The 26557-nt window shown below is 38.5% G+C and overlaps 2 protein-coding genes and 1 long non-coding RNA gene across 35 annotated transcripts; 1 reads left to right on the forward strand and 2 right to left on the reverse strand.

The window, feature by feature from the left end:
- Positions 1-7169: 7169 nt before the first annotated feature.
- LOC112282346 (uncharacterized) lies at positions 7170-18314 on the reverse strand. 33 transcript variants are annotated; one of them, XR_016503149.1, is made up of 21 exons: positions 17965-18190; positions 16110-16222; positions 15612-15706; positions 14290-15383; positions 13997-14115; positions 13733-13843; positions 13108-13284; positions 12484-12648; positions 12163-12282; positions 11721-11951; positions 11191-11394; positions 10956-11099; positions 10352-10651; positions 9906-9970; positions 9612-9758; positions 9204-9338; positions 8937-9008; positions 8636-8735; positions 8347-8389; positions 7978-8074; positions 7170-7567 (listed from the first exon to the last, which is right to left on the reverse strand). XR_016503149.1 is itself a non-coding variant. In XM_090250766.1 (21 exons), exons 5-21 carry the CDS (start codon positions 15329-15331, stop codon positions 7469-7471), a joined length of 3339 nt encoding a protein of 1112 aa, XP_090106892.1. In that variant the 5' UTR covers positions 15332-15383; positions 15612-15706; positions 16110-16213; positions 17965-18027; positions 18207-18314; the 3' UTR covers positions 7170-7468. The 33 variants fall into 33 exon arrangements, 29 of the variants coding, with proteins under 29 accessions (XP_090106892.1, XP_090106886.1, XP_090106888.1 ...); XM_090250766.1 differs by lacking the exon at positions 9906-9970 and adding an exon at positions 18207-18314 and having other exon boundaries at positions 7978-8091; positions 8937-9011; positions 9204-9330; ... (1 more) ...; positions 16110-16213; positions 17965-18027; XM_090250760.1 differs by lacking the exon at positions 9906-9970 and adding an exon at positions 18207-18314 and having other exon boundaries at positions 7978-8091; positions 8937-9011; positions 9204-9330; positions 10935-11099; positions 17965-18027.
- Positions 18315-18370: 56 nt separating this feature from the next.
- LOC112282348 (anthranilate synthase alpha subunit 1, chloroplastic) lies at positions 18371-24091 on the forward strand. Its single transcript, XM_024519848.3, has 13 exons — positions 18371-19006; positions 19397-19499; positions 19689-19864; positions 20327-20516; positions 20800-20951; positions 21219-21334; positions 21511-21757; positions 22007-22063; positions 22248-22400; positions 22699-22779; positions 22988-23074; positions 23314-23514; positions 23626-24091. Exons 1-13 carry the CDS (start codon positions 18848-18850, stop codon positions 23749-23751), a joined length of 1848 nt encoding a protein of 615 aa, XP_024375616.1. The 5' UTR covers positions 18371-18847; the 3' UTR covers positions 23752-24091.
- Positions 24092-24462: 371 nt separating this feature from the next.
- On the reverse strand, positions 24463-25186 carry LOC112282349 (uncharacterized). Its single transcript, XR_002969880.3, has 2 exons — positions 25121-25186; positions 24463-24751 (listed from the first exon to the last, which is right to left on the reverse strand). It is a non-coding gene; the product is annotated as an uncharacterized LOC112282349 (long non-coding RNA).
- Between the last annotated feature and the right edge of the window lie 1371 nt (positions 25187-26557).

A 26557-nucleotide genomic window follows, 5' to 3' on the forward strand; every position in this document is an offset into this window, starting at 1 on the left:
TCCCTCCCTTCTAGGAATGAGTTCCATGAGCAGCAGTCTTCATATGTTGAGGAAGTCCAAGATGCGGCAAATTATATTTGCTACATATTCCGATCTTTGCTTTCTTCAAAGTTGGTTGATAGGTCCTCTCAACCATCTATAGTGTCCCATACCAAGGTGAAAAGACCACCCTATTATTTGGTCATTATTAAGGCCTTCATAACTTCTTTCGAATAAAACATTTGGAACATAATCAAGAGTAGTTTCTATCTCTAATAAAATCACTAAATATCCGGATTCTCTTCCAAGGTTGTGATACCAAACACATTGTATCTCACCATGTATTCAAGGAAGGACATGTCATTCTTGAGGATCTTCATCTCGATTCCATCATCTTGAAGGTTGTGACAATTGTAATGTCTCATCTGATAAGTCCGCAAATAAATACTCTTGAGTCAAATCTGCTGGTTGTTGGTGCTCCATCTCATCACAAATACACAGAAGCTACAATGAAAGATAGAAGGTAGAATGTTATTTTCGTTTGATCTTGTTTCTTTTAAAGCAAAGGTTTGTTATTCTTCATCTTAGTTTTGATGGATGTCGTTGATGAAAGACTTCAACTTTCTTTGCTGTATTTGCAAGATTCTTTGATGGCTCTCATGTGCATTCACTCATATCATATCCGTGCCAATGAATAAGATATTCCAACCTATTTTAGTGCCACCTTGAGTCTAAGACTTCTTCCACCTCAAACTCTTGATTATTATCCACTTCTGTAGGAAGAAGTGGCTTTTGTCTTTTTCTCAAGATATTCATTGTCTTATACGGCTCTATAAGAGATATGTGAAATACAAGATGGATCTTCATAGACTCCGGTAGATGTAATCGATAGGCAACAGAATTGATTTGTTCACAAATAGGAAAAGGTACGAGTCTACGATTATCTAATTTATCACAACGATGAGTAGTCTTGATATTACAACGAAGTAATCATACCTTGTCGCTCATATTATATTGTGGTTGCTCCTTGTGATAGGCATCTGCATTGGTCTTTTATCGTTCTTGAGCTTCTTTTAATTGTATCTTTATTATTGTATGTAGCTCTGACAAGCGATTTTCTAAATCTTTCGTCGTAGGATTATGAACTTTTGAAAAGTCAAAAGTATCAAGACGTGGATGATGACCATAATTGACAAAGAAAGGTATTTGTCGAGTGGAAGAATGTACCGAATTATTATATGCAAACTCTGCCAATGGTAAAAGAGTTATCAAATCATCTTAATGATAGTTGATGGTACATCTCAAATATTGCTCCAAAACTTGATTTACCCGTTCTGTTTGTCCATCAATTTGAGGATGAAAAGCTAAAAAAAGCTTTATATCCACCTTTAGAATCTTGAATAGGGTTCTTCAAAATCTTGATACAAATTGAGTCCCGCTATCCGATATAATATCCTTTGATAATCCATAATAGCGATAGATATTGTTAATGAAAAGCTTAGCTGCTTCTTCACCTGTAATAGATTTTGTACATCATACAAAATATGCCATCTTGGTAAAATGATCTACTATCACGAATATAGAGTCATAAGAATCTGAGAATGAAAGATCTGTGATGAAATCCATAGAAACAAAAGACCATGGTTGTTCTGGAATACGTAACTGCTAAAAAAGTCTCTAAGGTCGATGACAAGGAGTTTTTGATTTGCAGCAAATATCACAAGATTGTACAGAATCTTTAACTGCCTTCCACATTTGCGCCCACCAAAAATCCCTAGATATTAGTTCCAAAGTTTTATTGTACCCAAAGTGTCCTACTACTAGAAAGTCATGACGAGCTTGAAAACACATAATCGGGCTTCACCTTCTGGAACATATAGGCATCCTTCGAAATATAATAGATTATTCTTGAATTCAAACTAAGAAGTATTATGGGACTTAGAGGAAGTATCCTTAATATCCCAAAGAAGAGGATTAGAGGACATACTTGATTGAATTTGCTTCACAAATATTGAATCAACAGTCAATATTGATTTTATAGCTCGAAGATGAAAATACTCGGGCTTCAAGAGAATTGAACTTTGTTGATCAAAAGATGCATCTCCTTCTTTTGGTGCAAGATAAGAATGCCTAGAAAGAGCATCCGATAGACCTTGTTATTTTTTGAGTCGATAAGTGATCTTGAAATTGAATCTAAAAAAGACATGCTCCAATGGGCTTGACAACAATTCAAGACACATATTGACATGAAGTATTCGAGGTTCTTATGGTTTATATACACAGTAACTGGACTTGAGGTGCCTTCTAGATAATGATGCTATTCTTGAAATGAATCCATGATTGCAAGGAGCTCTTTGTCATGGATCTTATAATTAATCTCGGCTACTGAAAATTTCCTCGAATGAAAAGCTATTGGATGGAGTTTGTAATCCGTTCCTATTTTTGACAATACGGCACATATAGCAAAATCTGATATGTCTATTTCCATAAAAAATACCTTGGAGAAGCCAACGGAATATAAAATTGGTACAGAAATAAATTCCTTCTTTAAAGCATCAAATGATGCTTTTGTTTCTTTATTCTACTCAAATTTGTCTTTACAAGTCAAATGTATAAGTGGAGCTGCAACTTGAGAAAAATTCTTAATGAAGATTTGATAGTAATTAGCAAAGCCCAAAAAACATTGTACATCTTGTACTGTTCTTGGAATCTTCCAATCTATGATAGTTTGAACCTTCTTGGGATCCATCATAAGGCCTTTGTTAGAAATGATGTATCCTAAGAAGTCAACTTGAATAGTGTAGAATATACACTTTTTTAATTTGGCATATAATCATATATCTCTAAGTTTCTATAACATACGATAAATATGAAGATCATATTCTTTTGTGTTCTTAGAGTAGATTAGAATGTTGTCTAAATAGCAAACAACAAAATCATCTAAAAACTCACAAAAAATATCATTCATAAGATGTTGAAAAGTAGCTAGTGCATTCGTGAGTCCAAAAGGCATGACATTATATTCAAAATGTCCATATCTAGTTCGAAAAGAAGTCTTCCATTCATCTCTTTCTTTGATATGAACTAAGTTGTATGCTCCTCATAGATCTATTTTGGTATAGATCTTTGTTTGATTGAGTTCATCAAGAAGTCCTGAAATCAAAGTCAAAGGATACTTATTTTTGATGGTGATCTTGTTGAGTCCTCGATAATCCACACACATTTGTACAGATCCGTCTTTCTTCTTCACAAATAAGATAAGAGCCCCGGCTAGAGATTTAAAATGGCATATGAAATTTTTTGCCAAATTTTCATCAATGTACTCTTTTAATACAACCAATGCATTCTGCGATAAATTATAGATTGGTCCAAATGATAGTTGAGCTCCTTCTTGCAGATCAATTGAACAATCATAAGGTCGATGCTCGAGAAGAATATCTACATTCTTCTTTTAAAAAATATCTTGGAATTCTTGATATTGCTTAGAAATACCACTCGATATCGTATCACCATTAGAAATGGGTGTAGCATATATACCAAAAGATGATCCTTCTTTTGTAGCATGTATAAAAGCTTTTGCACCTATTAGTAAAGGTTAGGATGTACTGAACTTACATACTTCTACTTTACTAATGCGATCTTGGATTATACTATCAATAAAGTTAAGGTTACAAGAAATCCAACGTTAAATATGTACGGATTTAACTTTCTTTACTAAATGTATTTTTTGATTTTTGGCAAAATCTTCGTCTATAAAATATGCTAAGGCTCTTGAATCTAACAAGGCAAAGACTTTGTGATTATTAGGTCCTAAATATACTTCTATTATAAAACAAGGTCAGGGATCTGAGGAGAGGATAGGACCTTTACTAGGTGTTGTACATGATTTTAGCTGCATAGTCCCTATTGTAGCCAAAAAAACTCGTTTTCCGACACACTATCTTCTTTGGTAATTGTGCTCCTCATTTTGTAATTGTGTTGTTTTTTTGGATAATATTGAGCAGTGTGCTTAGTTTTTCCATAATATAAATATAATCCCTCTTGGTGACGTCGAGTCTTTTCTTGCTTTGTGAGAGGTTTAAAATGTATCATATCAATTTGCATTGGTTTCAACTTTTACAAATACATTTCAAAAAACTTGAGAGCTACCGCCATTACTTGATTTGTTCCTCTCCAACTAAATCTTTGTTCTTGATGCCTTTCAAATAAATGATTGTCGCATGCAATGGCTTGAACAATAAATCATTCCAAAGATTCTATTTTTGGCATTATTAATAACAAATCTTTAACGCTATCCTTCAATCCATATCAAAATTGGTTGATAAGTGCTTTGTTGTTCCAGTCCACATCACAAGAAAGATTTTGGAATTTGGCAGCATATATAGTGGCTGATTGTGATCCTTACCATAAAGATAGAAGCTTGGTCTCTGCTACTCGTTCTCAATCACTTTCTCTGAATGTGGCCATAAACACTTCTAGAAATGAATTCAAATCATAAAGAAGTCATGAATCTTTTTCCATGAAAAGTGCAAACCAAGAGAGAATACTTCTTGATAGTAGTGCACCTATAAATCCGACTTGGATAAATCCATCAGGATATTAGAAAGGATGCAACCTTAGATAGAGCTTGACTTATTGTAAAAATCTTCAAAATTTTGATCTTGTTCCATTAAACTTCTCAGACATACTAATCCTTGTCCCTGTCATACTTGTAAAAGCAAAACTCCTTGGATTTGGTTGTGATGTTGATCTACTTACTTCTTTCAACTGTACAACTTCTTGTCGCACATTCTAAACTTCTTCCATATGCGTAGGCATAGTACTTCTATGATTCACATTAGAAATACGTGAGATTTCTATTTTTAGAGTGTTGACAAGCTCATGAAGATTTGCTATAGTTGTAAATCTATTCTCACTTCTATTGAGAGTAGCATCCATAATCTTTCTTTCCATAGACAACTCAAACAAATTCAAAAGTTAAATTAGAGGAGGGTAATCTACAACCTCTAAAAACAAATCTCACAAAGAGGGGTAATCTACTCTCTTTAAGGAAAAGTTCAATGTTAGAAAACAAGATTTTTTTGTTTAAAGGTGGGTAGTCCGCAACCTTTAAAACTCAATAATAGAAGCGGAATAATCCACTTACTTCTAGAATAAGTCACAAACAATATGTTAGCACTCTTGTCAAACTATAAAGGACATGAAGCTTGAAGAAAAGGAATCCTCAATACACTCTTCTATCACTGAAGAGAACTAGTAAGTCACTCAAAAGCTGATGTAATATTAACTAGAATGGCTATTGCCAAAAATAAGAAGATTAGAAAGTCTTGAAATAAGACCAAGTCTAGAAAGGCGTTGACAAGAGTGAAGAAGGCTTCACTCTTGCCTCCATATATACTATCTAATTAAGAGCCATGTGGCAATGTCCTATAGGACCTCCAACATGTGTTGACTTTACTAGCTACATGTCTTATCTTGCAAGGCAAGTTATCTATGTATATGCCATGTAGTTGGCTTGTTCCACAAGCTACTACACGGAAGTAACTTGTTCCACAAGCTACCAATATATGGTTAGCTTTTTGGCCAAGTTTCTAACCTACGAATACATCTAAAGTTAAAACTACGTCTATAAAGCTTCTAGGAAGCTTTTCTAGAAGACTTTATGAAATTATTTTATTTTGCCTACTTCTACTTAATCATATAAGTAATTATTGAAGTAAATATATATGTCAGTGATACAAAGATTAGAATATGTTGTAAATATAATTTTTCACATCTTAGATTTTTTCAACATATGATGACTGCTCCTTATAGAACTCATGCCTAAAAGAGAAGTAATGTCACGGATATACATAAGTACTCTAATAAATATCTATATGATTAGATAGAAGTATGTAAAAGTAGATAAAAGTAGGTGAATTTTATAATACCTTTTAGAGAAGCTTCTTAAAGGCTTCATAGACACTGCTTTGATTTTACATATGTTTATAGTTGATTGGTAGGTTAGAAACTTGGTCAATAAGTTAACTACATATTGGTAGCTTGTGGAATAACCTAACTATGTGGTGCACATATAAAAACTTACCTTGTAAGTTAAGATACATGTCTTGCAAAGTCAACACGTTTTAGAAGTCTTATAAAATATTACCATATAGTTCCTAATTAAGAATATATATGGAAGCAAGAGTGAAGTCTTCTTCACTCTTGTCAATGCCTTTTTAGTCCTTAGTCTTGTTTCAAGACTTTCTACTCTTCTTATTTTTGGCAATAGCCATTCTAATTTAATATTATATCATCTTTGAGTGACTTTCTAGTCTCTTTCAGTGACATAAGAGTGTATTGAGGATTTTCTTTCTTTGAGATTCATGTCCTTGACAATACATCACAATTTTATAAGAGTTAGATTTTCAGTTATATAACCTTCTACCAATTGGAATTAGATAGGTTTATATATCCAAAATAGATGGAAGAAATTTTTTAACTAAAATATTTATATAAATTCTATTTTTGGATCAAATAAAGTGAGAATACTTGAAATCCTTTTGATTCTAATTTTTTATATAGAGATATTTTTTTCCATCTTTATACCTACTAAATATATGCTAAAATGCTTAAATTATTAAAAATGAGTTCTCTACCTTACATGGCTATATTAAAGCCATATATTATTTTCACAAGTTTATAGTTTATTTTGATCCAATAAGATATCCAATTATATACTTTAGGAAGAATCCACGTATAAGGGCACAATGATGAGACAAATAAAATGAAATAAAGGAGGACCAAAAAAGCAACTACTATCTACTTGTGTTAGATCTAATTTCAAAGATGATGTTGTTGTATACATTTATTAAGGCTTTGTCAATAATCATCCCTTTGTCATCCCATCATCCATTAAGATTAAGGCTCCAACTATGTGGAGTTGTTCATCTAATATAGTCAAGTAAGTGAAAGTTTCATCCTTTCTTAACAAATGAATTAAACAAGTTACAGATTCATCTCTAAACAAACATATATGAAGAGACATTGTGCATTTATAATTTATATGACGAATCAGGAATACTTTAAAACGACAGGTCAGCCGGTTGTGTTCTTATTTATCTCTGGATGCCTTCATAGAGTTTACCATTTGTGGAGCTGTTACCTTCAAGGAATGAGACATGTCATTTGTTCGGAGTAAGGCTTAACTGTGACAGTGAAAGAGTTCTTTAGTTTGAAACCTTCATATATTCTTACAAGCCTTTGGTATTTGCACACAAAAACATTCTTTGCGACTAAATTCTATGCCCCAAAATTCCAACCAAGTTTTAAAACCAACCACAGTGATTAAAGTCAAGGAATTGTTGTCCTGAAGGTCGGTCAAACAGCTTGAATCTTGACCTTGTCGGTGTTGAAATCCTTCACTTCGAACCAATCATCTTTACGTGTCCTCAATTGAAAAGCCACCTCCTATTGCCCTTCCGCGGGCTCTCTGCAATTCATTTGGTGGTCAGCAAGGTAAGAAGTGCTGGAAAGTACTGGCTCGGATGTAGAAATGTCTTCGAAAAGATATGGACGATGGGCTTGATGAACCTCCATGAACCTCAATCTGTTCTCGTAAGCAGAAAGCAGAAGTCCGGATTTTACTGAAATGATGGTTACAAAACATCTGAAGTTACTCTAAAATTCCGTAATCACCAAGTAGTTGAGCTTTGATTATCAGTAGTTGTGAATTAAGGATGAACAAAGACGTGGCCTGGTTTCTTGCAAGGTAGTAGATCTGGCACCCAGCTGAAACTCACTGCTAAATCACATGGTGCCATATTGCATGTCTCCTCTTACCTGTAGCACCACGGGGTGTTCCCAAACACGGAAACTGTGCGGTGCATAGTTCTGATTTGACATGATCCCATCTCAAGGTGATTCTAAAGACTGTTTCTGCTCCATGGCTCATATCGATCGACACACAAGATGGTTCCGGAGGCTACTGAATGTCTCAGGCTGTATGATGAATTTTACCTTCGCTGAATATGTGTCCTTTGCAATGAATCTCTTTACTAGCTGTTGCAGACGTCTGCTTGTGCGTATTGCGATGGCACCCAGCAATGACTTCCACCTGTGCAACCCAAATTCCTGGCTTGAAACACAGTGAGTCCATTATATTCCTTTAAAAATTTAGCTGTTAATTTTATGATGGTAACTCATAAATTCAAGTGGTTAACTGAGGAGCTTTGAAGGAGTTAAAAGATACTGTCTCTAATTGACTGACTTCATCAATGGCCGCCACCGAGGACTACTGAAACACACAGCACTGAACTACTTCGTAGTAATTCTACCATTCAAAACGAGTAAGTATGGGGTAGCGGTAGCCGCATTGGCTTTTTGGACCTGCGCCTGGGTCGATTCTAACTTCTCAGGCAGTCTCTTGATCCTGCCATGCACGCCCTTTCAGATCATTTAAGCTCTTGCTCATGTGACAACAATGCACATAATCCAACTCTGAAGGCCATATATCTAAACTGGTCCCTGCAAATATACCTGTAGAACTTCATACCACAATTATTCTAATTACGTCCATTTCCAGATGAACCTTCAGTTCGTCGCTGTGAATTTTTTACTTTTCAGAGCGAAGGGAGAAGTAGCCAGATGTTTGAACATGTGAATGGAGCAACCTTACCTTGTTGGAATCCGTCGGTTCTCTCTTTCAAGAGGGACACTGTAGCTTCTCCGATCTAATCCCCTAGAGATGATCTTCCTGTACGAGCATTCTGCAAACTCTGGCACACGGAGGTAGTTAGTGAAGCCTGGTCTGTAGTTAGTAAATATAGATCTCTCGGTCATCAAGCTCAACTTTCACTTCATGATTTTCAGGCAGCACACTATCGGCTTGAGATATGTCTGCAAAAGGACTTTAAAATTACAACCCTTCAAAGAAGGTTGGATTGGACGTTCTCCTAGAGGAATACACTGGAACTTACTTTTGGTCTTTGAAAGAATGGCGGTCTGTTTAATTGTGGTGGAACTGGCAGCACCAAGACCAAAACCTGGAGCTGCTGAAAGTCACACCCGGGAAGGAATCGTTAACGATCTTACAAAGATCTGTCACGTTGTGTTTACATTGAAGCAGAACAGCTCAAGGTTGCACACTGCGGTTGCACTTCATTTTCGGATACTTGGAAAACTTCGCACAGATAAACCGACATAGTACATTCTTTTACTTATATTACTATTGAGCTCTTGTTAACCTGCATCATTGGCTTCAGTTTGACTGAGTTCAAGCTTATGCTGGAGATTTTCGATGGTGTGGTCTTTGTGGTCCAACACATCTTGTAGTACACATATTCGCTCCTTTAAATCCTTCAGCTCTTTCACCTGAACCTCTGCGGCATACACGCGAGCACATTTTAGCTCGGTAAAGATCTAACTTCCTAAAAGCATCATGAGACTTCAGTGCCTACATGAGGGGCCACTTAGCTAAGTTTAATGATACTAGGACAAATAGAAAAAGGATAACAGCGAAAGGGAAGACCTTGCAGGGGTAGATAGTGTATATTTCCATCACGACCAACTCTACCTCTTGAGGAACATGAGACACATAATATCACACTCTAAATTACAGACGTATTCATGTGGGTGTAAAAAAGACCACACACCTTAACAGTTCGATTGGGAGGAATGTTCTTCAAATGTGCGGCATTTTCCAGTGCAACCTTGAGTTTGTTCTGCTCAGTTTTGCTCTCCGCCAGCTTGTCGGTCAACTCTTTTAATTTCCGTGCGTTGTGGATACGAATGTTTACGACCTAGTCATAGAAGTGTTATTGAACCTGAGAATAGAGTAAGGCAAACACCAAATTGCAAACACCAAAGTGAATTCATAATCATAATCTTCAACTTCTATTTTCTGTTACGAGGGGATCTCAAGTTCAAAGGCCTCGAGATCCACTTACAAGTGACAAAAACAAAAGATATTAAGTGAACGCATTTACAACTCTGCAATACACCAGTTATGGAACTGCAGACAGAGAACAATTCACAAAGCTGATCATTCTAGATGGATTCATCATGCGGTAATATATTTTCTAAGCGACAACAAAATTCCTGTGACAGAAACATCTATCAACTTCATAAACGTATAAACACAGCTTCAATATTAATAAAACGGTGCTGTGGGCTATCACTTCGTTGCGAAGTATAAGAGAAAATCGAAATCAAACAACCAAAAGAACCTGCCAATAAACTCTGCAAATGCGTCAAAGTGCAAACTACCTTACGATTAGGAATAAACTGTGTAGGAACAAGCACATGCATACGAACTAAAATATACCAGTTGGTAAACATGAAGGAGAGAAATGAAAATTTGCATCAGACAATAAAAGCGAACTGTTGATGATACTTGAGATTCCAATGCCTTGACCCGGCTTTGAGAAACTTGATCATTTCCAAAGTCAGGCTCTATGTTTGGATGAAAGGCCTGCAAATGCTGCAAACGTTTCTCGTACTCTTGCTTTGACTTCTCGAGTTCGTCTTTCAAAATGTTGAGGCGTTTGTTGCTCTCATCCTCCTTGTGCTTTTGCTTTTTTAAAACTGCGATCTGCATCTGCAGCTTACGAATCTTCTCACTTTCATCCTTCGTTACAGCAAGAGTGGATATACCAAAATTTGCAACGCTAAGACCACTTTCTGGCTTCTTTGCCTGCAAAGAGGCACACTCTAAGAGAATATTAGCCTATGAAACCAAAGTATGCTCCTAATCAGATGCATTACTACAAAGTACTCCCGTAAACTTGAAATGAAAATTTATATTCATAGTATGGGTACCAGAGATTATCAGAACTCAATTTGTCAGAAATATCATCTTCAAAAAACTTCGTACAAATATAGCACCCGCTCTTAAGTTGATGAAACAACAGTTAATCATTCGGCATCCCTAACAACAATGCATCTTTAACCAATTTTGAAGACTTCAGGAACTTTGCCTGCTTTAGCAAAGGCTGTACCCGTCTTAATGATCGATCATCAACTGAAGCACTCCGCTTATCCTCAGAGAGGGTTTCTCGATCCTGCTTGACAATCTTGTTAAGGTGGCCTCCCTGTCCTTCGTAATGTGCAACCTTGCTGCTAAGCTCCAGAATTTGGACTGCCTAAAAAGTCATTACATTGAGAAACTCAGGGGACTGGATTCAGCATATCCATTTATAGAACAGGATAATATACGAAATGAAACTTAAATACCTGCTGGTCGTGGGTGGACTGCAGGGAGGTCAGAAGGTGCTGCTTTTCCACCAGTGACTTCGTTATACCCTCTCTTGAAGCAGTGGTGCGTGCATGGCTCTCCCGCTCCTCTGCAAGTCTATTTTTAAGTTTTTCTATTTCAGCCTCTGGGTCATCGAGTGTCTTAGACACCCTCTTTTCTCTTTGCTCCAAATCAGCGTGCGCCTCTCACATCCAAACACATTTGGTGAGAACGAAGGATTTTTATCTAAATAACATAAGATAATATGGATCAAATTAAGTATTTGACATAGTTAAGAAAAACGAACAATTACTATGTTCCTTCGTTCGTACTGCTGCGTGGGTCTAGAGTAAGACACCAAAAGCACCTAAGAGTTTAAGTATTTGCACAAATGAAGAAATATCGTTGCGAAACCCGAAAAATCTCTTTCATAAGTAAGAACTCGTTTGCCTAACTCGTTCAAGAAAGTTTCTGCAAAAGAACTGTCTCAGACTCAAAAGTTCTAGTGCGAGTTAGTATTGAGACATACCTTAACAAGCTCATCTTTCAACCTTGAAATCTCCTTCAGTTGCAACTCCCGGTCCATAGCTTCATGCAAAGAGAGTTTCGTTGCAGCTTGATGCCCAGCGGCCATACAACGGTGTTGACAATGTACCAACTCATTCTTCAGTTTGACGTTCTCCTCAGTCATAATGCGTACTTTTTCCTTGGCCTCTGCCTGGACCTCCTTGATCTTCTGCAGGGCTTTCTCATTCTCGCGCTGCGTGACAGAATTCACAGTAGTCTCTCAACGTTGGTGAATAAATAGCTCCTTTCTCTGTGAATCGGTCCAATAAAAGGTGCTCATACTTGCACCATAACAATACTTGCTCATGTGAGAATTAGAGAAGGGAGAAAGCCGACTTAGGAAAGTAGCGTCTCAGAAGTAAGTGAATTAAAAATTTGAGCGCCGATGGTCACCAAAAATGCACCTGATACCCACGTATGAGGATTTCTTGCTGCAATATTTCCTGCCTGAGCTTTTTGGCTTCCTGGTCTGTGACTTGGGATGCTCTACCGGAGTTCTCCCTAGCCTGGTCGGCCTCCAACTCCTGTTTGCATGAAAAGAGTAATAATTGTGTAGACAAGTCCATATTCAAACAGATTCAATAACGTAATTAAGAAATAGGCAGACATGGAACATAAATCTCCAAAAATTCGAATTCCATGGTTTGCATCATAGCACTAGCAAAGAGGGTGACCAGAAATTTAGCACGAACTATTCAGGTGCAGGGAAAAAGTAAGCAACTTACCTTCAGAAAATCTTCATGGTAGCGATGGATAGAAACACGACGTTGAGGTGCACTACCATTTGCAGGTTGCTTCACTTTCTGAGCTGTTTGCAATATACTCTGAGTAGGTTGTGCTTGTGATTCTCTCCATGGTAAGAGGGATGCCAGGTGCGCAGTCTCTGTCGACTGCCCTAAGTAATTAGGATAACGACCAAAGATAAATTAACAAGAAACAAATCCAGTCAATTACGTCAACCAGGACCAGCAAGGTTGCCAGGTAGGTTAATGATTTGAAAGTCGAACTTATCTTTGCTAGCTATAAACTACGTAGAGAAGATCAGGGCCAATGCAGCCAAATATTATTCTGCAGGGACGTGCTAATATTGACCACTATGTCTAGCGAAAGCAAGTATTACTGGTATATAGACTAATAAAACATGGAACCATGTTATTATGCATTCTCACTGTTTCGTTTATTAGCTTTTAATACGGAGGAATCTTGCACTCTGGGAATTTTGTAGAAACTCTATAACACAGGTTTACTTCGTAAGAAGATGCTAGCGGAGAAGCACTAGCACCAGTTGGAACTCAACACACAGCACGTTTTGAAGTACTAATTCCATACCACAGATGGTATAAGCAAACCTGAAGGCGTATGGACCCAGAATATTTCTCCTTCTGGAGTTCACGGATCCTCCCCTCCCAATCGTCCTGCATCTGCAGCGAATTCTTCTCAGCCTCAATCTGCTGTTCCGCCAATCGCTCTGTGACCACTTGAAACTTCTTCCGTTCGTCTGCCACAAGTCTTTCCAGCTCCTCAACCTGCACTCAACTAGCAAAACTCTCATGCTTTCAGATCCAAATTAAAACGTTCAGCAGCAGTAAAAACACCCACTCTCACTGGGCATTGTTCCTATACAACAAAGTTCGGCTGACGGAAGTTATTTTCCTAACTCATTTGGGCTCAACGGATGTACTTCACCGGTGACGTTATGAAGGATTTACCTCGGATTTTTGTTAGAAAAATACACAATGGATAGGAGTGTGACAATTACTGTCAGGAAATGCAGGACAAGAACTTCATTGGCTAAAGGACGAATAAACTTCAACTCCGTTTTGACTTATGCACATTCTGTGAAATGAAAAGCAAAAGATGAAAGTTAGATCCGTAAGATGTAATCACACAACTGGTCCTTCCATGAACTGCAGTGTCTATAGGATAATGTAAACCAAGATCGAAAGTATAGCACAAAGGGAAAGCAACGTCTGCCTTTCTCTTCAGCTCAACATTTACAGTTGGTGAGGGGAGTTCCACAAGTTCGTATGCTATTGAGGACTGGGCGTCTTTGTTGTCGTAATCGTAATACGCCGCTTCGTTGATCTGTGCCAATGGACGTTAGGAGGTATAGGGGGAAAAAACTGCCATTTTCCGTGTACATCTACAACTGCCACAGTTACCAAACTTGATAGAGAGAATGCGTCTTCACTAAGAGAGTAAAGTAATGAAATGAAAAATGTAGGAAAAGTCACTTACTTTATTGGGATCGTTCAGAAATCTAGATTCTGATGCCAAAGAAGGCTGAACATAATCTACATTCACCTGACTAGGCCTCTGTGACTCCTTCCCAGTTTGAGCATATGAAAGCTTGTGGTCTGAATCAAAGCTCTGATTCTTTAGTGGCTAGTCAATAACTAGCACAATGTAAAGTAATTTTGTTAATACACCCACAGCAGCTTCATTTTGAGTTTTACGATTTGTAAGGTCATAAACAATCACTGGAAGTACATGAAATCATGCAACACAAATCGCAAAGATATGTTCATTGCCTTCCTCCTCGACATTTCCAAACGAATTCCGGTTGCTTTCATCCCTTTCATTGATCTCATAGCTTCCACCATCACAAGATTTTCTCTTTCCATCAATTTGGACCCCTACAGGAATCCAAATGCTCGCAGATCTATACAATGTGCTCTCTCCGCCAATTGAGTCCCTATTTGATGTGCTTCTTGGAAGTCCACTCGAGTGAACATTCGATCTCTGTTCTTCTTCTCTAGGATCTAGAATTTGCATCACCGAAAGCCCACACCGTTCTGGACTCCCGTAAAGATGACTTTTCTTCACTGGATTCACGTCAGAACAATATCTGTCGCTACTTGAGTTGAGCAAAATTCTTTTTTTCTGTTGGGTAGTCATTTCCTTCAGCTGATTCTCAGGGTTGGAATTTGGAACTTCAATTGTTGTTATCGCGAACTTCCTACCATTCACGCTTGACGAAAGACTTGAATGTTCTACTTCTGAAATGTCCATTGATGAGACATACTTCTTGTCGTCTAAAGACAGTGAGGGACCAGAGCAATCTTCTCTAGAAGTGTCTCTTGTATTGGTCAATTTTTCAAGGAGTGGCTCGTCCGTTACTTGGTCGTTTCCATCGAATCCCATGATCTTTTTGCTTGCAGCACCTAACGGTTCGTTATCTTCATTTTTGCTCTCAGTTGCTAGACAGAAACTACTCGCTCTATCAAGACTTCTGGATCTCTCTGAACAAGCATTTTCACTCTCTTGTCGGAAGTCCTCATTCCTCAAACCCACTTGAGCAGAAGATCGCATCGGATATCGTCCCGATGGTTGCCGTCTTCGAACTGTAAGGTAATTTGTTTCGCCACTGCTGCCTTTGTTGGATCCAATTTGCGGATCTGGCGACATACCATGCATTACTCTTTCATTATTGCACGCTTCGACAGTCCCGTAAAAAGCTCTCTCTTGATCTTTGGGTCCACCCGTAACATCATATGAACTTGGAAGCTGTTCATGACTAAAGAGAAAATTCTCATAATCAAGTTTCCTTTCCGGAGATTCGTAGCCTGTCATGTCTGCAAGACGGCCTTTTGATTCTATCTTTCTCAATCCAGATTCTGAGCTTCTGCAAAACCACCACATTTGCAGTCATGATATAATCTCACGTAAGCGGGCACGAGCGTCATCACCTCAGAGCCTTTTCTGAGATTGGTTCACTACATTACAACAAACAAGGTCTCACAGCAGGCGCAAGCAGCTCTACTCATGTGGTTGCAACCTCAGAAGAACACTTCGGTAATTTGATCCATAAACAAAGGATGGAATGGATTGACAGTCGTAGATACGAAGTTACCTTGTGCTCTGCGACTTGAATAATTTGCACTCTGAATTCCCAATCTCGAAAGGTGATTGGGTGTTCTACTGTCAATTGTGTGGGAAACTGATACCCTGTTAAACAAAACTCAAACTCAACCTCCCAATTCAATTACATATCAGTGTTCGTACATTAGGGCAACACTCTTCACCGTTCCGTGTTTTACCAAGTCACTAGCTATTCTGATGGTATTGGTGGCTGACACTCTCAGCAGACATTTTGCTACAGACCATCATCTATCAACATGAATGAGCCATACTCGACAGTATCATGATCTTCAGCCACACTGTAGGTATTCTGGAGATGGCGAAAATCAAAAATATAACATTGATCTTTGACCATAAGCCCCAAAACCAAGGCCGGTTGAGGTGGTCACAATAGTTGGATTAAAACATTGAATACCTGGAGGGATGACAAATTTCAAGAGAGAATCGAAGGAAAGCAATTTCCAAGAGAGACTAGAGTAAGAAATAATACCAGTTAAGATCATCAAATAAAACAAACTTTTTGCGATTCCTCGGCCTCAGAGCTGGTGATTAAGGCAAAAGATTATTGATAGCCATTTTCCCTCTCTTGTATCACTGATTACTCTGAAACAAAATGCAGCGAGCATATGGCCAGATAAATATACATGATGAACCACAGTTTCAGTACCCCTTTCTCACCGTGACGTTAAGCAGCGAAGGATATCTTCAGATACTTTCAATACAATTAAGTCTTCCATGTCATGACACAAGTGGCTGTTGTAGCAAGCATATTACCGACCAGATAGAACTTCTGAGTTTATAAACAATAGCGAAGTGTAATGCTACTAACAAGATGGAAATCATACGAAGGGGCAAAGAAAGAAACATGATAGAACCTCAAAATCCAGTTAACATATCATTCGAGAACAGGAGTGCAGGTTCTTCTGATGTTCTTGTATAAGTCGGCGTAGGTAGAATGAACACGAAGAGAGAATAATTTGTTTTGGCACCGAAAAATGAAAGACTATTAAAAAGTCAGATTTTGGACGGGTAAAATCGTCCTTCTCCATATGTACTATGCAACAGCAATACTGAACGCTTTCATGGGCTGAAACATCAATGCATATATCTTTTTCTTGTTTTTCTTTTGGGTCGCTATCGACAACACAGAAACAAGGACTCCACCTTGATATGTCTCACTGTACTGCATTGTCGACATCGTACCTACGATGTGAGACACATGCATCCCGTCCCTCAATTATGAATACCCAACATAAAACATATACGTACTCTTTTTCAGTATTGAACAGCTCCATCTACTGCAAATGACAAAATCTTTCATTTTACTGCTACATTCTTTGTCAGTCCTCCCAGATTCTTGATTTCAAGCTAAGCCATCCTTGACTTGATTTGAGACCCATGAGTAAGTGAGCTCAGGATTAAATCTATAGGAATAATGGTCACTTGGTAGTCTGTCCCCAACAATTTTTGTGAACTACCCACGGCAATCATATCCAAGAATATGTTCTTGTACGTCTCACTTTTAAATTCCACTAAGAAAAAACGTCACTAAAGCGCTTACTGCTTCACTAGCATAACAATCTGGGCGTCTGAAAATCTAACTTCACAGGATCTATGTGTACCTTGTGGCTCACCCACTCCACTGAAATCGAAGGACTTCTCTCAGCTCAAATCAACGTCACGATTCAAAATAAAGTGTACCAGATTACAAAATCCAGACTAAATAGCATCAACTGCTTCTCACTCAATCTTTTGAAGCTAGGCTCAAATAATAGACCTCTTCACATTGGCAACTATGAAATAGTTGATAATGACCTAGCCTACATACTCCATTGTACTGTAAACAATAGCTCCAGCAAGACTAGCTCGCAGAGAGAGCACAGACTATTACTTGCAAAACTCACTAAGATTGCAGTGCCATCTTTCGTAGGTTATTGTAAACTGTCGACAGTTGATGTACGAAAACTTACAACAATAACGAACTTCAACTGCGACAAATGACCGCTGAAATAATCCAATGTGAATCAAGAAGTGCAGATATATAGAAGAGCTTCCAGACGACCATTCACATTGGTCCTGAGACCTCTGTCGCACATGCAGAAACCATCCAACTAAAATTTCCTGGTTCTAGGAAATTCAGCGCATGGAGGACAATAATTTCTTACTGAAGCGAGTGAAAAAACTACCCAAGAGCAACTTGAAAAATCTTTTAAACCATTATCGAATCTCCAACACAAGATGCGGATGGTCAAATTATGCTACAGAAATTCAAGCTTCTAGATTAAAGAAAGAAAGAGTAAGATAGTGTATCCAATCTCACAACAAAGAACCGCAAAGAACCCCACCAGAAATGTACAGTCCAGCAGGACCATAATGCACTTCGTTTTCCATAACTTGGGCATTTCCTGCTGCAAACGCTGAGACCACATTCAAGAAACAGCTGCTGTGGTAGTGCAATTTGAATCAAAACCTCGCACATTACAGTCAGATTGTTGTTGCTGGAGGTTTGAGTGTATGCCTTGGAAACGAAAGCTTCGTGTGGGAAGGGAAAAATACGAAGCACGAGGAGACGGAGGGGTGCAAAAACCTGCAACAGTTGCGGTCCTTTCAGCTGAAGTGCAAAATCCGACGGTCCCCATCTCCATGTCCGCTGAAGTCTCAAAAGTCTTCACTGTCTCACCAAGTCTGAAGCGAGTGATAAGAGAACGATGGAGAAGACCTTGCTTTATTTTCTGTTCATATCTTGGGATGCATTCTTGCAGATGAACTATCCCTCGTTAATGACAAGCTGTGTTGCACTTCCTCGCCAAATAGATAGTGGATGTTTTCCTCACAGACATGTTGCAACTATTTGCAATCCTATGAATTTTCAGTCAATTTCAGAGTTTACTATGATTTCTGGAAACACTAATTCACACCGATTTTTCGGAAGAGATTATTTTTGCCATCTCCATCTCATCCTTAGTCATCAATTTGCAGCATTGTCTGTCTGCTTCATCAGTCTGAATTCTACCCTCTGCTCTTTTTCCATGCGTTTATGAACTGTCAAAGCTCCGTTTGCCAGGATATCCAATTTTGGTTTGTGGGTCCCTTCTGTGATGGTTGCACATCTCCTGGAATGCCTATGAGGTGGTGCCAGGGTTCGAGAGAGTGCGAATTGCAGCTGCTGCATGGTCAGACTCTGTGATTCCTTGTTCATTGTCTAGTGAGAGTTGAGGAAAGGTGGCGATGGAGTGTCTTGTCGGTCGTGGCGCTGTGTGTTGTAGTGGCGTCGGTATCGGGACATCTGTAGCGGCAGAGAGACAACACAGGAGCGGTGCCAAGGAATGCGTGCTTTTCAAAACAAAGAAGAACAGGCATTTGAAGCAGTTTGTAAATGGAGCTTCTGTGAGTCCTTGACTCTGTGCGCATGCTTATCTTACTGCAATCTCGTTAACAGTTCCTCGAGGGTTTTTCCTTCGAAAGTGTGGAAATTTGGTTTTTCTGTTAACAGTTCCAGGGAGTTTTCATTAAAGATTTTTGTGAAGTGACCATTGCCCACGTTGGAGGAGATGCTACTCAAAACTCGCGCAGTTATTGAAATTTATTGAGATCATGAAACGCAGAAAATATTATCGCGCCTTTCTCTTTTGCAATCGAACTTAGATCCAATATTACGACAGATTGGTTTGATCTACTCTGAGGCTTCAGGATTAACTTATGGTGTACCATGAGAATTGTTTCAAATGCTCAAGTTTGTAAGATTTGGGTTGGTTTCTGAAGTGTTCTTTTATTCAGATTGGTGATTATGCTCGGAAATCTTTTCGACCTGTTATTTCATGCCAAGCTGCGAAGACAGCGGTGAATGCAACAGCTATTGAAGACCAAGAGTCTACCCCAGGTAATGTTCATATTCTGCCTAGAGTTCATTATTCAGGGTTTAGGGTTTAAGAGCTGCGAAGTCTGATTTCAGACGATAGCATAAGGAATGCTTTGCAGTATGTGGAAATGTTATAAACTTCCGGAGTGTCGTTTTCGAGTCACACTTCCAGGAGGTAGATGATATATTTACCTTTTAAACGTATTTTAGGACGATCTCAATTTCTGGAGGCTGCGCAACGAGGAAACCTGGTGCCGGTGTATCGGCGCATATTCGCTGATCATCTCACACCAGTATTGGCGTACCGGTGCTTAGTGAAAGAGGATGACAGAGAAGCTCCGTCCTTTCTCTTTGAGTCCGTTGAAAATGGAAAAAGCATCAATATGGTGAGTTCTCATGTTGTCATATAGTTCTACTGTGATGTCTGGATGGATAATGTCTTGAGAATACTTGCTACGTTGGAGTTTTCTGTAAGCCTTCGAATGTGATCATTCGTTGCGCACTCCCATAGCCTGCGATTTTTTTTGCTTGGGACTTATGGCTTCGTTGCACCCATAATTTTTTTATTTTAAAAATTTGTTTTTAAGAAGCTCTCATTCTTGTCTTTCGCCTCTCTGAAGTGAATAAACCATAGAGCGCCTGGGAATCATAATGTACAGTACAATGCACTACCTTCTTAAAAAAGCTATTCTTACGAAGCGTTCGGTTATGGTTTTGAGGAGGAATTTTGTAATCCTATAGATGTTGCAGCGACATTGAAAAGTAATTGATGCATGAACAAGACGAAGACGAAGAGGTGTGTTCCTTTAATGAAGAGATATTCTGAAGTTAGAGTCGTTTGCTGACAGGGGAGATATAGTATGGTCGGAGCTCAGCCCTCAATGGAGATCATCGCGAAAGAGGATCGCATCACCATATTGAATCACGAGGAAGGTACCCGTGTAGAGAAACAATCTGACAATCCCCTGAACGAGCCTCAAGAAATTGCATCAAAGTGGAACCCAGTGAAGTTCGACAGTCTTCCGGATGTTTTCTGTGGTATGGTTCAACACTGACGAGATCACGCTCTGATAGAGCTTCTTTCGATGATTTACCATGTAATTATGTATATATAAGATAAACCCTTCAATCAAATCATATTCTTTTTTCCTTTTTTGAGTATAATTAACCCACTGAGTCATCATAGAGAAGCACTGAGACTACACGCATTCACATTGTGATGATTACATAAACGCTGAGTCGTAACATCTCCTATATAACATTTGCACATTCCTAAGCATGAGCTGAAATTTTTAGTTGATATCTTCGAGCATGGTTGCAGGAGGATGGGTTGGGTACTTTTCATATGACACTGTGAGGTATGTGGAGAAAAAGAAGTTGCCCTTTTCTTCAGCACCTATAGATGACCGAGGTTTACCTGACATCCACCTAGGGCTTTACAACGATGTACTGGTTTTTGATCATGTGACTAAGGTATTATTCTGTTCCGTATACTTTTCACATCTTGAGTTATCGTTTTTTCTTGCACAAACAGGTATACTGAGATGTTCCTAGTGCTATATCAGAATAGTATGTATAGTATTTGTTATTAAAGTTCCCGTAACAAATTACCAACCTCTTCACTTTCATATAAATATATATATAGCCTTTTGTGTGTGTGTGTGGCTCTTTTATGCCAATGCTTGTGCACACAATAAATAAGCCTTATAAATAAGATTGGCCTGAATGTGGTTGCCACAGTTAGTGTATGTATTACATTGGGTTCATGTGGACCGGTTCGATAACCCTGAGTCCGCTTATGAGGACGGGTGTAAAAGACTTGATCTTTTGGTGGCTCGCCTACAAACCCCTGGAAGGTACCAGCTTTGGTCCTCTACGTAAATATTCTAGATCTTTAGTTTTAATTAACAAATCGAATTTCCTGCTGTATGGTATTTTTTCTCTTTGATTTAGATGGATTTTCCAGCTCTGGAAGCCTGTTTACTGCAACGTTTTCAAGTCCTGACATACTCGCCTTCGGTTTTGTTTTAAGGGTCAAACTTTCAAGTGGATCGGTGGAATTGTCCATTGAACAATATGGCCAGAGAACAGCTAAATCAAATTATACTCCCGAGCAATTTAAGAATTCTATTTCGCTAGTGAAGGAGCACATATTGGCAGGTGACATTTTCCAACTGGTCCTCAGCCAGAGGTTTGAGAGACGAACATTTGCAGACCCTTTTGAGGTTTACAGGGCTCTGCGTATCGTAAATCCTAGTCCATACATGATCTACCTTCAGGTGTGTCACCTTCCTCTGAACGTTCTTGAAACATAGCGCGAATTAAGTGTAGTAAAGATTACTGTAGAAAATGTCGATATGATTACAGCTGTTGCAGTTGCTCAAGAGAAGCATAGATATGGTTTATTCGACCATTTTAAAAAATTCTCTGAATTGTTTCTGCTTTGAAGCTTTCGGTCACGTCTTCTAACTCCCTTCTTTCAAGTCCGGTTGCGTTATCGACTTGATTGGAAATGTTCTTGAATGCAGGCGCGGGGTGCCATAATGGTGGCGTCTAGTCCAGAGATACTTACCCGTATTGCTGAGGTAACACACACATGTGAATTATACACATTTGGCTTATCACAAAGTATTCAAGCTTCTTTTACGGATTTTTGCTACCTTTTGTAGTGGTTCTTGTCTTTCATTTTCTGACCCACATACGTGTTGTCTGTTTCTTATTCCTTCAGACGTTAATGTGTATTTCTTACCTGACTGTTCTGCAAAGCAGGGGACTGTGGTGAACAGGCCACTAGCAGGAACACGCAGGCGAGGGAAGACGCCAGAGGAAGACATGGCTCTGGAGAGAGATTTATTAGCAGACGAGAAGGAATGTGCGGAGCACGTCATGCTTGTGGATCTAGGTCGCAATGATGTTGGAAAGGTGAAGCATCATCCCTTTCAAGTTTCTTTCCATGATCTAGTTCAAGTCGATGAGACCTGTTGCTGTCTACACCTAGCTTAGTATATACAGACGAAGAAAATGGTATGACTTGCTCTGCACTTGCCACTTCATTTCATTGCAGTTGACTAATTTGTAGCGAAGACGTTATGCTTAGGAAGATGTTCGCTATTCAAAACTAGGGAATGCTTTTGGGTTAAATGCCACGGTCGGTACTGGGTCAAATCTCAGAAGTTGCTCGGACCGCGATGTATTATGGTCCTGGATGTTGAGTGTGCAGGTTTCCAAGGCAGGCACGGTGAAGGTTGAAAAATTGATGGAGGTGGAGCGGTATTCACATGTGATGCACATCAGCTCCACGGTACTGATCCCCCCCCCCCCCACATTATAGTTAATCTTGATGGTACAAAGACCTTTGAACAGAGAATGTTGAATGCACTTCCCTTCTCGTCCTTGTTTTGACCAAAGAATCCTAATTCACATTAGGTTTGTTTAATGTTAAATTTCTTTATTATAGAAACATACACATTTTTCTACTGGATTTCAATATTCATGTTTTGAGGACACAGGTGACAGGAGAGCTATTAGACGAGCTTTCTAGTTGGGATGCACTACGGGCAGCATTGCCAGTCGGCACTGTCAGCGGAGCTCCCAAGGTTACCGTCCTTTCTACCCTCTGCTATCATGGATTCTGTGTAACTGGTATTTGGGCTCACATGAGTCATGACAAAGTTTTGAGAAATTCTTGTCGCGAAATTCTGATTCAAATGATCGTAACTAATCCCTCCTTGTAACACAGATCTTGCAATTTCTAGGCACATTTCCTGAGTCTTTTCAGTCCAAAGAACTGGAAAGAAGGGAAAAATTCCCAAACTGACTTCACACATGGTGACAGGTGAGGGCGATGGAGCTGATTGACGAGTTAGAGCCAACTAGAAGAGGCCCTTACAGTGGTGGCATTGGCGGCGTGTCTTTCACTGGGCAGATGGACATTGCATTAGCTCTACGTACAATGGTGTTCCCGACGCAAAGAAACGACGCTATGTATTCGTACAAACAGGCGAACAGCCGCAGAGAATGGGTTGTTCACCTACAGGTCTGATCTCTTCTTTGCAATCCTAAATGATCCTGATTTAACAAGTATTTGACTTGGTTTGAAACCCGGTTATCGATCTTCTCATGATTTTAAGCATGATCTTGTTCACAGGCTGGTGCTGGAATAGTCGCGGATAGTGATCCCGAGAGCGAGTACCAGGAGACGGTGAACAAGGCTGCTGGGCTTGCTCGTGCAATTGATCTTGCAGAATCTGCTTTTGTGAAGACCGACACTTGAACGATCATCATAGCTTCATTTTTGTCACAGAAAATGTGTTGCTCTCCATAGATTCAATTATGAACTCTGCGAGATATCTGTCACAATGCTAAGAATTCATTTTTGTGACCCAAGGTTTGTCAAACAGTTTGGGAGATTACTAAGATCAGGGATGAAATAGCTACTTGCGATTGGAATCTTTTGAAGTGAATTTGTACAACGGATATGATAGTTGGAAATGCAGCAGAAATCGGTAGAAGTGGCCGCGTATGATTTACTATACCATCGTGGGGTTCTATTGTTAGTAGCAGCTTTCATCTTTTATTAAAGACGCATGAAAATTTGATTTTTCTTCAGATTAGACGTTCTGCCTAGTTATGTGTCTACGATTTTGTGTTCGACGGGAGTGGGGTACAATTATGTTAACCTATGCTTCTGTTCTACAGGATTAGAGTCTCTATGGAACAGAATATTTGCCGATCGAACGGTCGGGTACTCTGGCAACATAGATGATTGGCATTTGTTATCAGAGTTGAAATAGCTAACTTCACTAAGTAGGAACGGTTGTCGCATGTTTGCGTTGCAGAGCATGACCCTTCATCGCGATTGCCTCAGTTTATATGTAATAACGACGTATACATGACCTGAAAATATAAATAGCACTCCTCATCTAACGTAGCGCGCACTGTAAACAGAAAATCAAAAATACAATTTTGTTGACGCAAACAGATATCCTCTCAAAATAGACGAAATTCACATTCGATTACAAGATGTAGCTATCCGCATGGACAGTGCTCAAGCTTGCAGAGCTATAACCCATTGCTACAGCTGTCTTCGAAAGAACCGTGCCAAGATTCACAATCTCTAAGCTCTAGAAAATCTAGCCAATCCGCCCGACTGGCACCGATAATTAATGATTTCCTGCCTCTAGCACAGTAGCCAGACAACCATACGCCTACTTGGATCTCTGCCTCATCTTTCGGCGCTTACGTTTCAGGCGCCTCATACGTTTCTTCTTCCACTATTGCCAAAGGAAGCAAGGGAAAAGGTTAGCATGATACCGCATAGACTGATGAACAGAAAATCCAGAGCAAACCTCGACTTAGATCGCTTGAAACTCTACCAATTCTAATTCATGTCCAACGCTACCAGTGCTTAATTCTGCAGCATCAAATAATCTCTTGTAATGCACAGACGATCTGCACCAAAACCTCAACAACACATCAAAGCGCATGGGCAACTTCACCGGATTACTAACACCTGACAAAACCATATCCACTTTCCATCTCGTCACCATTGTGTCATCCCACTCACAAACCTCACCAGACGTAGGACGACGCATCTCTACGTGAACGGTACTGTAACACAAGAAGGAGAAGTAGTCAGATACCTTGGCCCTCATGATTCACAGACGAATCCTTGAAGCACAGCCGCAAGACAAGAAGCAGGAGACAAAGAGAGATAGAGAGGGGGATGTGCACGAGGCGGAGAAGCATATGAAGCAAAAGGTACGGACCCGGCCGCTCCAGTGATTTGCCCTAATGTTGCTGATTAAGCGGTCTGACGTGTCGTTCCAGCTCATCACACCATTTGCCACGTCGGACTACAACTTCAGGGAAGGCCGAAACGTTGTCAAGGAGCTTCTCGCAACCAAATTTGTGCAATAATGATGATCAATTTAGTTCACCAAATTGAAACCTGCAATCATTTTACTATTATTGCAATACTTTAATATTGTTAGTTTTGTTGTGAATACAGAGATATAATATCAAATTAATCATTTTAATTTATCCTTAAAAATTATTGTATGGAAATTTGTATTCCTGTCTTGTGATAAAATGTTAGTTTTCTTAATACTTTACAATCACAAGTTTAGTGTATTTCAATCAATTTTTGAATAGATATTATCATAGATACAAGTGCTTTTTTTTATTGAGTTCTATAGCTCCAACATTTGATATAAGCACTTGTGATTGTTGTACGTGTTTAAATTAGTGCTGAAATTCCATATGGAGTAGTTGTTAAAAAATATGCTACTATTTGAAGATGGTCAAAATGTTAATATAAAAAGATCATATTATGTAAAATAGTATTATGATATCTTTTATTTGATTATGATTCTTTTAAAAATAAAAATATAAGAAGTTTTTATAAACATGCATTATATTTTGTTTAAAACTATTCATGAACCAAGACATTATAAGATACTTGTAGCTCAAAATATATATTATTTAAGGTGTAGTAATAGAAGTCTTTTATTAAATATAAGCAAATATGAAAGCTCTTAAATATTTATTAATGACATACATTAAATTCAAACATCTTTTACAAATTTTTAGAACCTTCCATATTCTTTTAGATATATGCAACTTATTTTGTGGAACTTTAGAAACTTCTTAGTTAATATTAAATCTTTAATAAGATTCTACAACTTATTTATTCTTATGTATAATTTATACATAAGAATAAATATACATAAATCTTCAATAAGCTTTCAAAAATTGATGTATCATTCTATGATCATCTAAAACCTAATATTAACTTTTGAAAGTTTCCATAGAAGATCTTTTAGATTTATTATGTATATTTACTTCTTAAAATCTTGTCTTAAAGTTCTATTGGATCTAGTTATCATAGTACAAATGAAATATCAAGGATATAAATCTTTAAAAAAAAAAAAAAAAAATCCTCAATACACTCTTGTGTCCTTCAAAAAGACTAAGAAATCACTTAAAGATGGCAATATATTGAATTAGAATGGCTGTTGCCAAAGATAAGAAGACTAGAAAGTCTTAAAATAAGATTAAGAACTAGAAAGATGTTGACA

The sequence above is a fragment of the Physcomitrium patens genome, chromosome 5 (assembly GCF_059467195.1).
Source record: "Physcomitrium patens ecotype Gransden chromosome 5, ASM5946719v1, whole genome shotgun sequence".
Taxonomy (NCBI): domain Eukaryota; kingdom Viridiplantae; phylum Streptophyta; class Bryopsida; order Funariales; family Funariaceae; genus Physcomitrium; species Physcomitrium patens.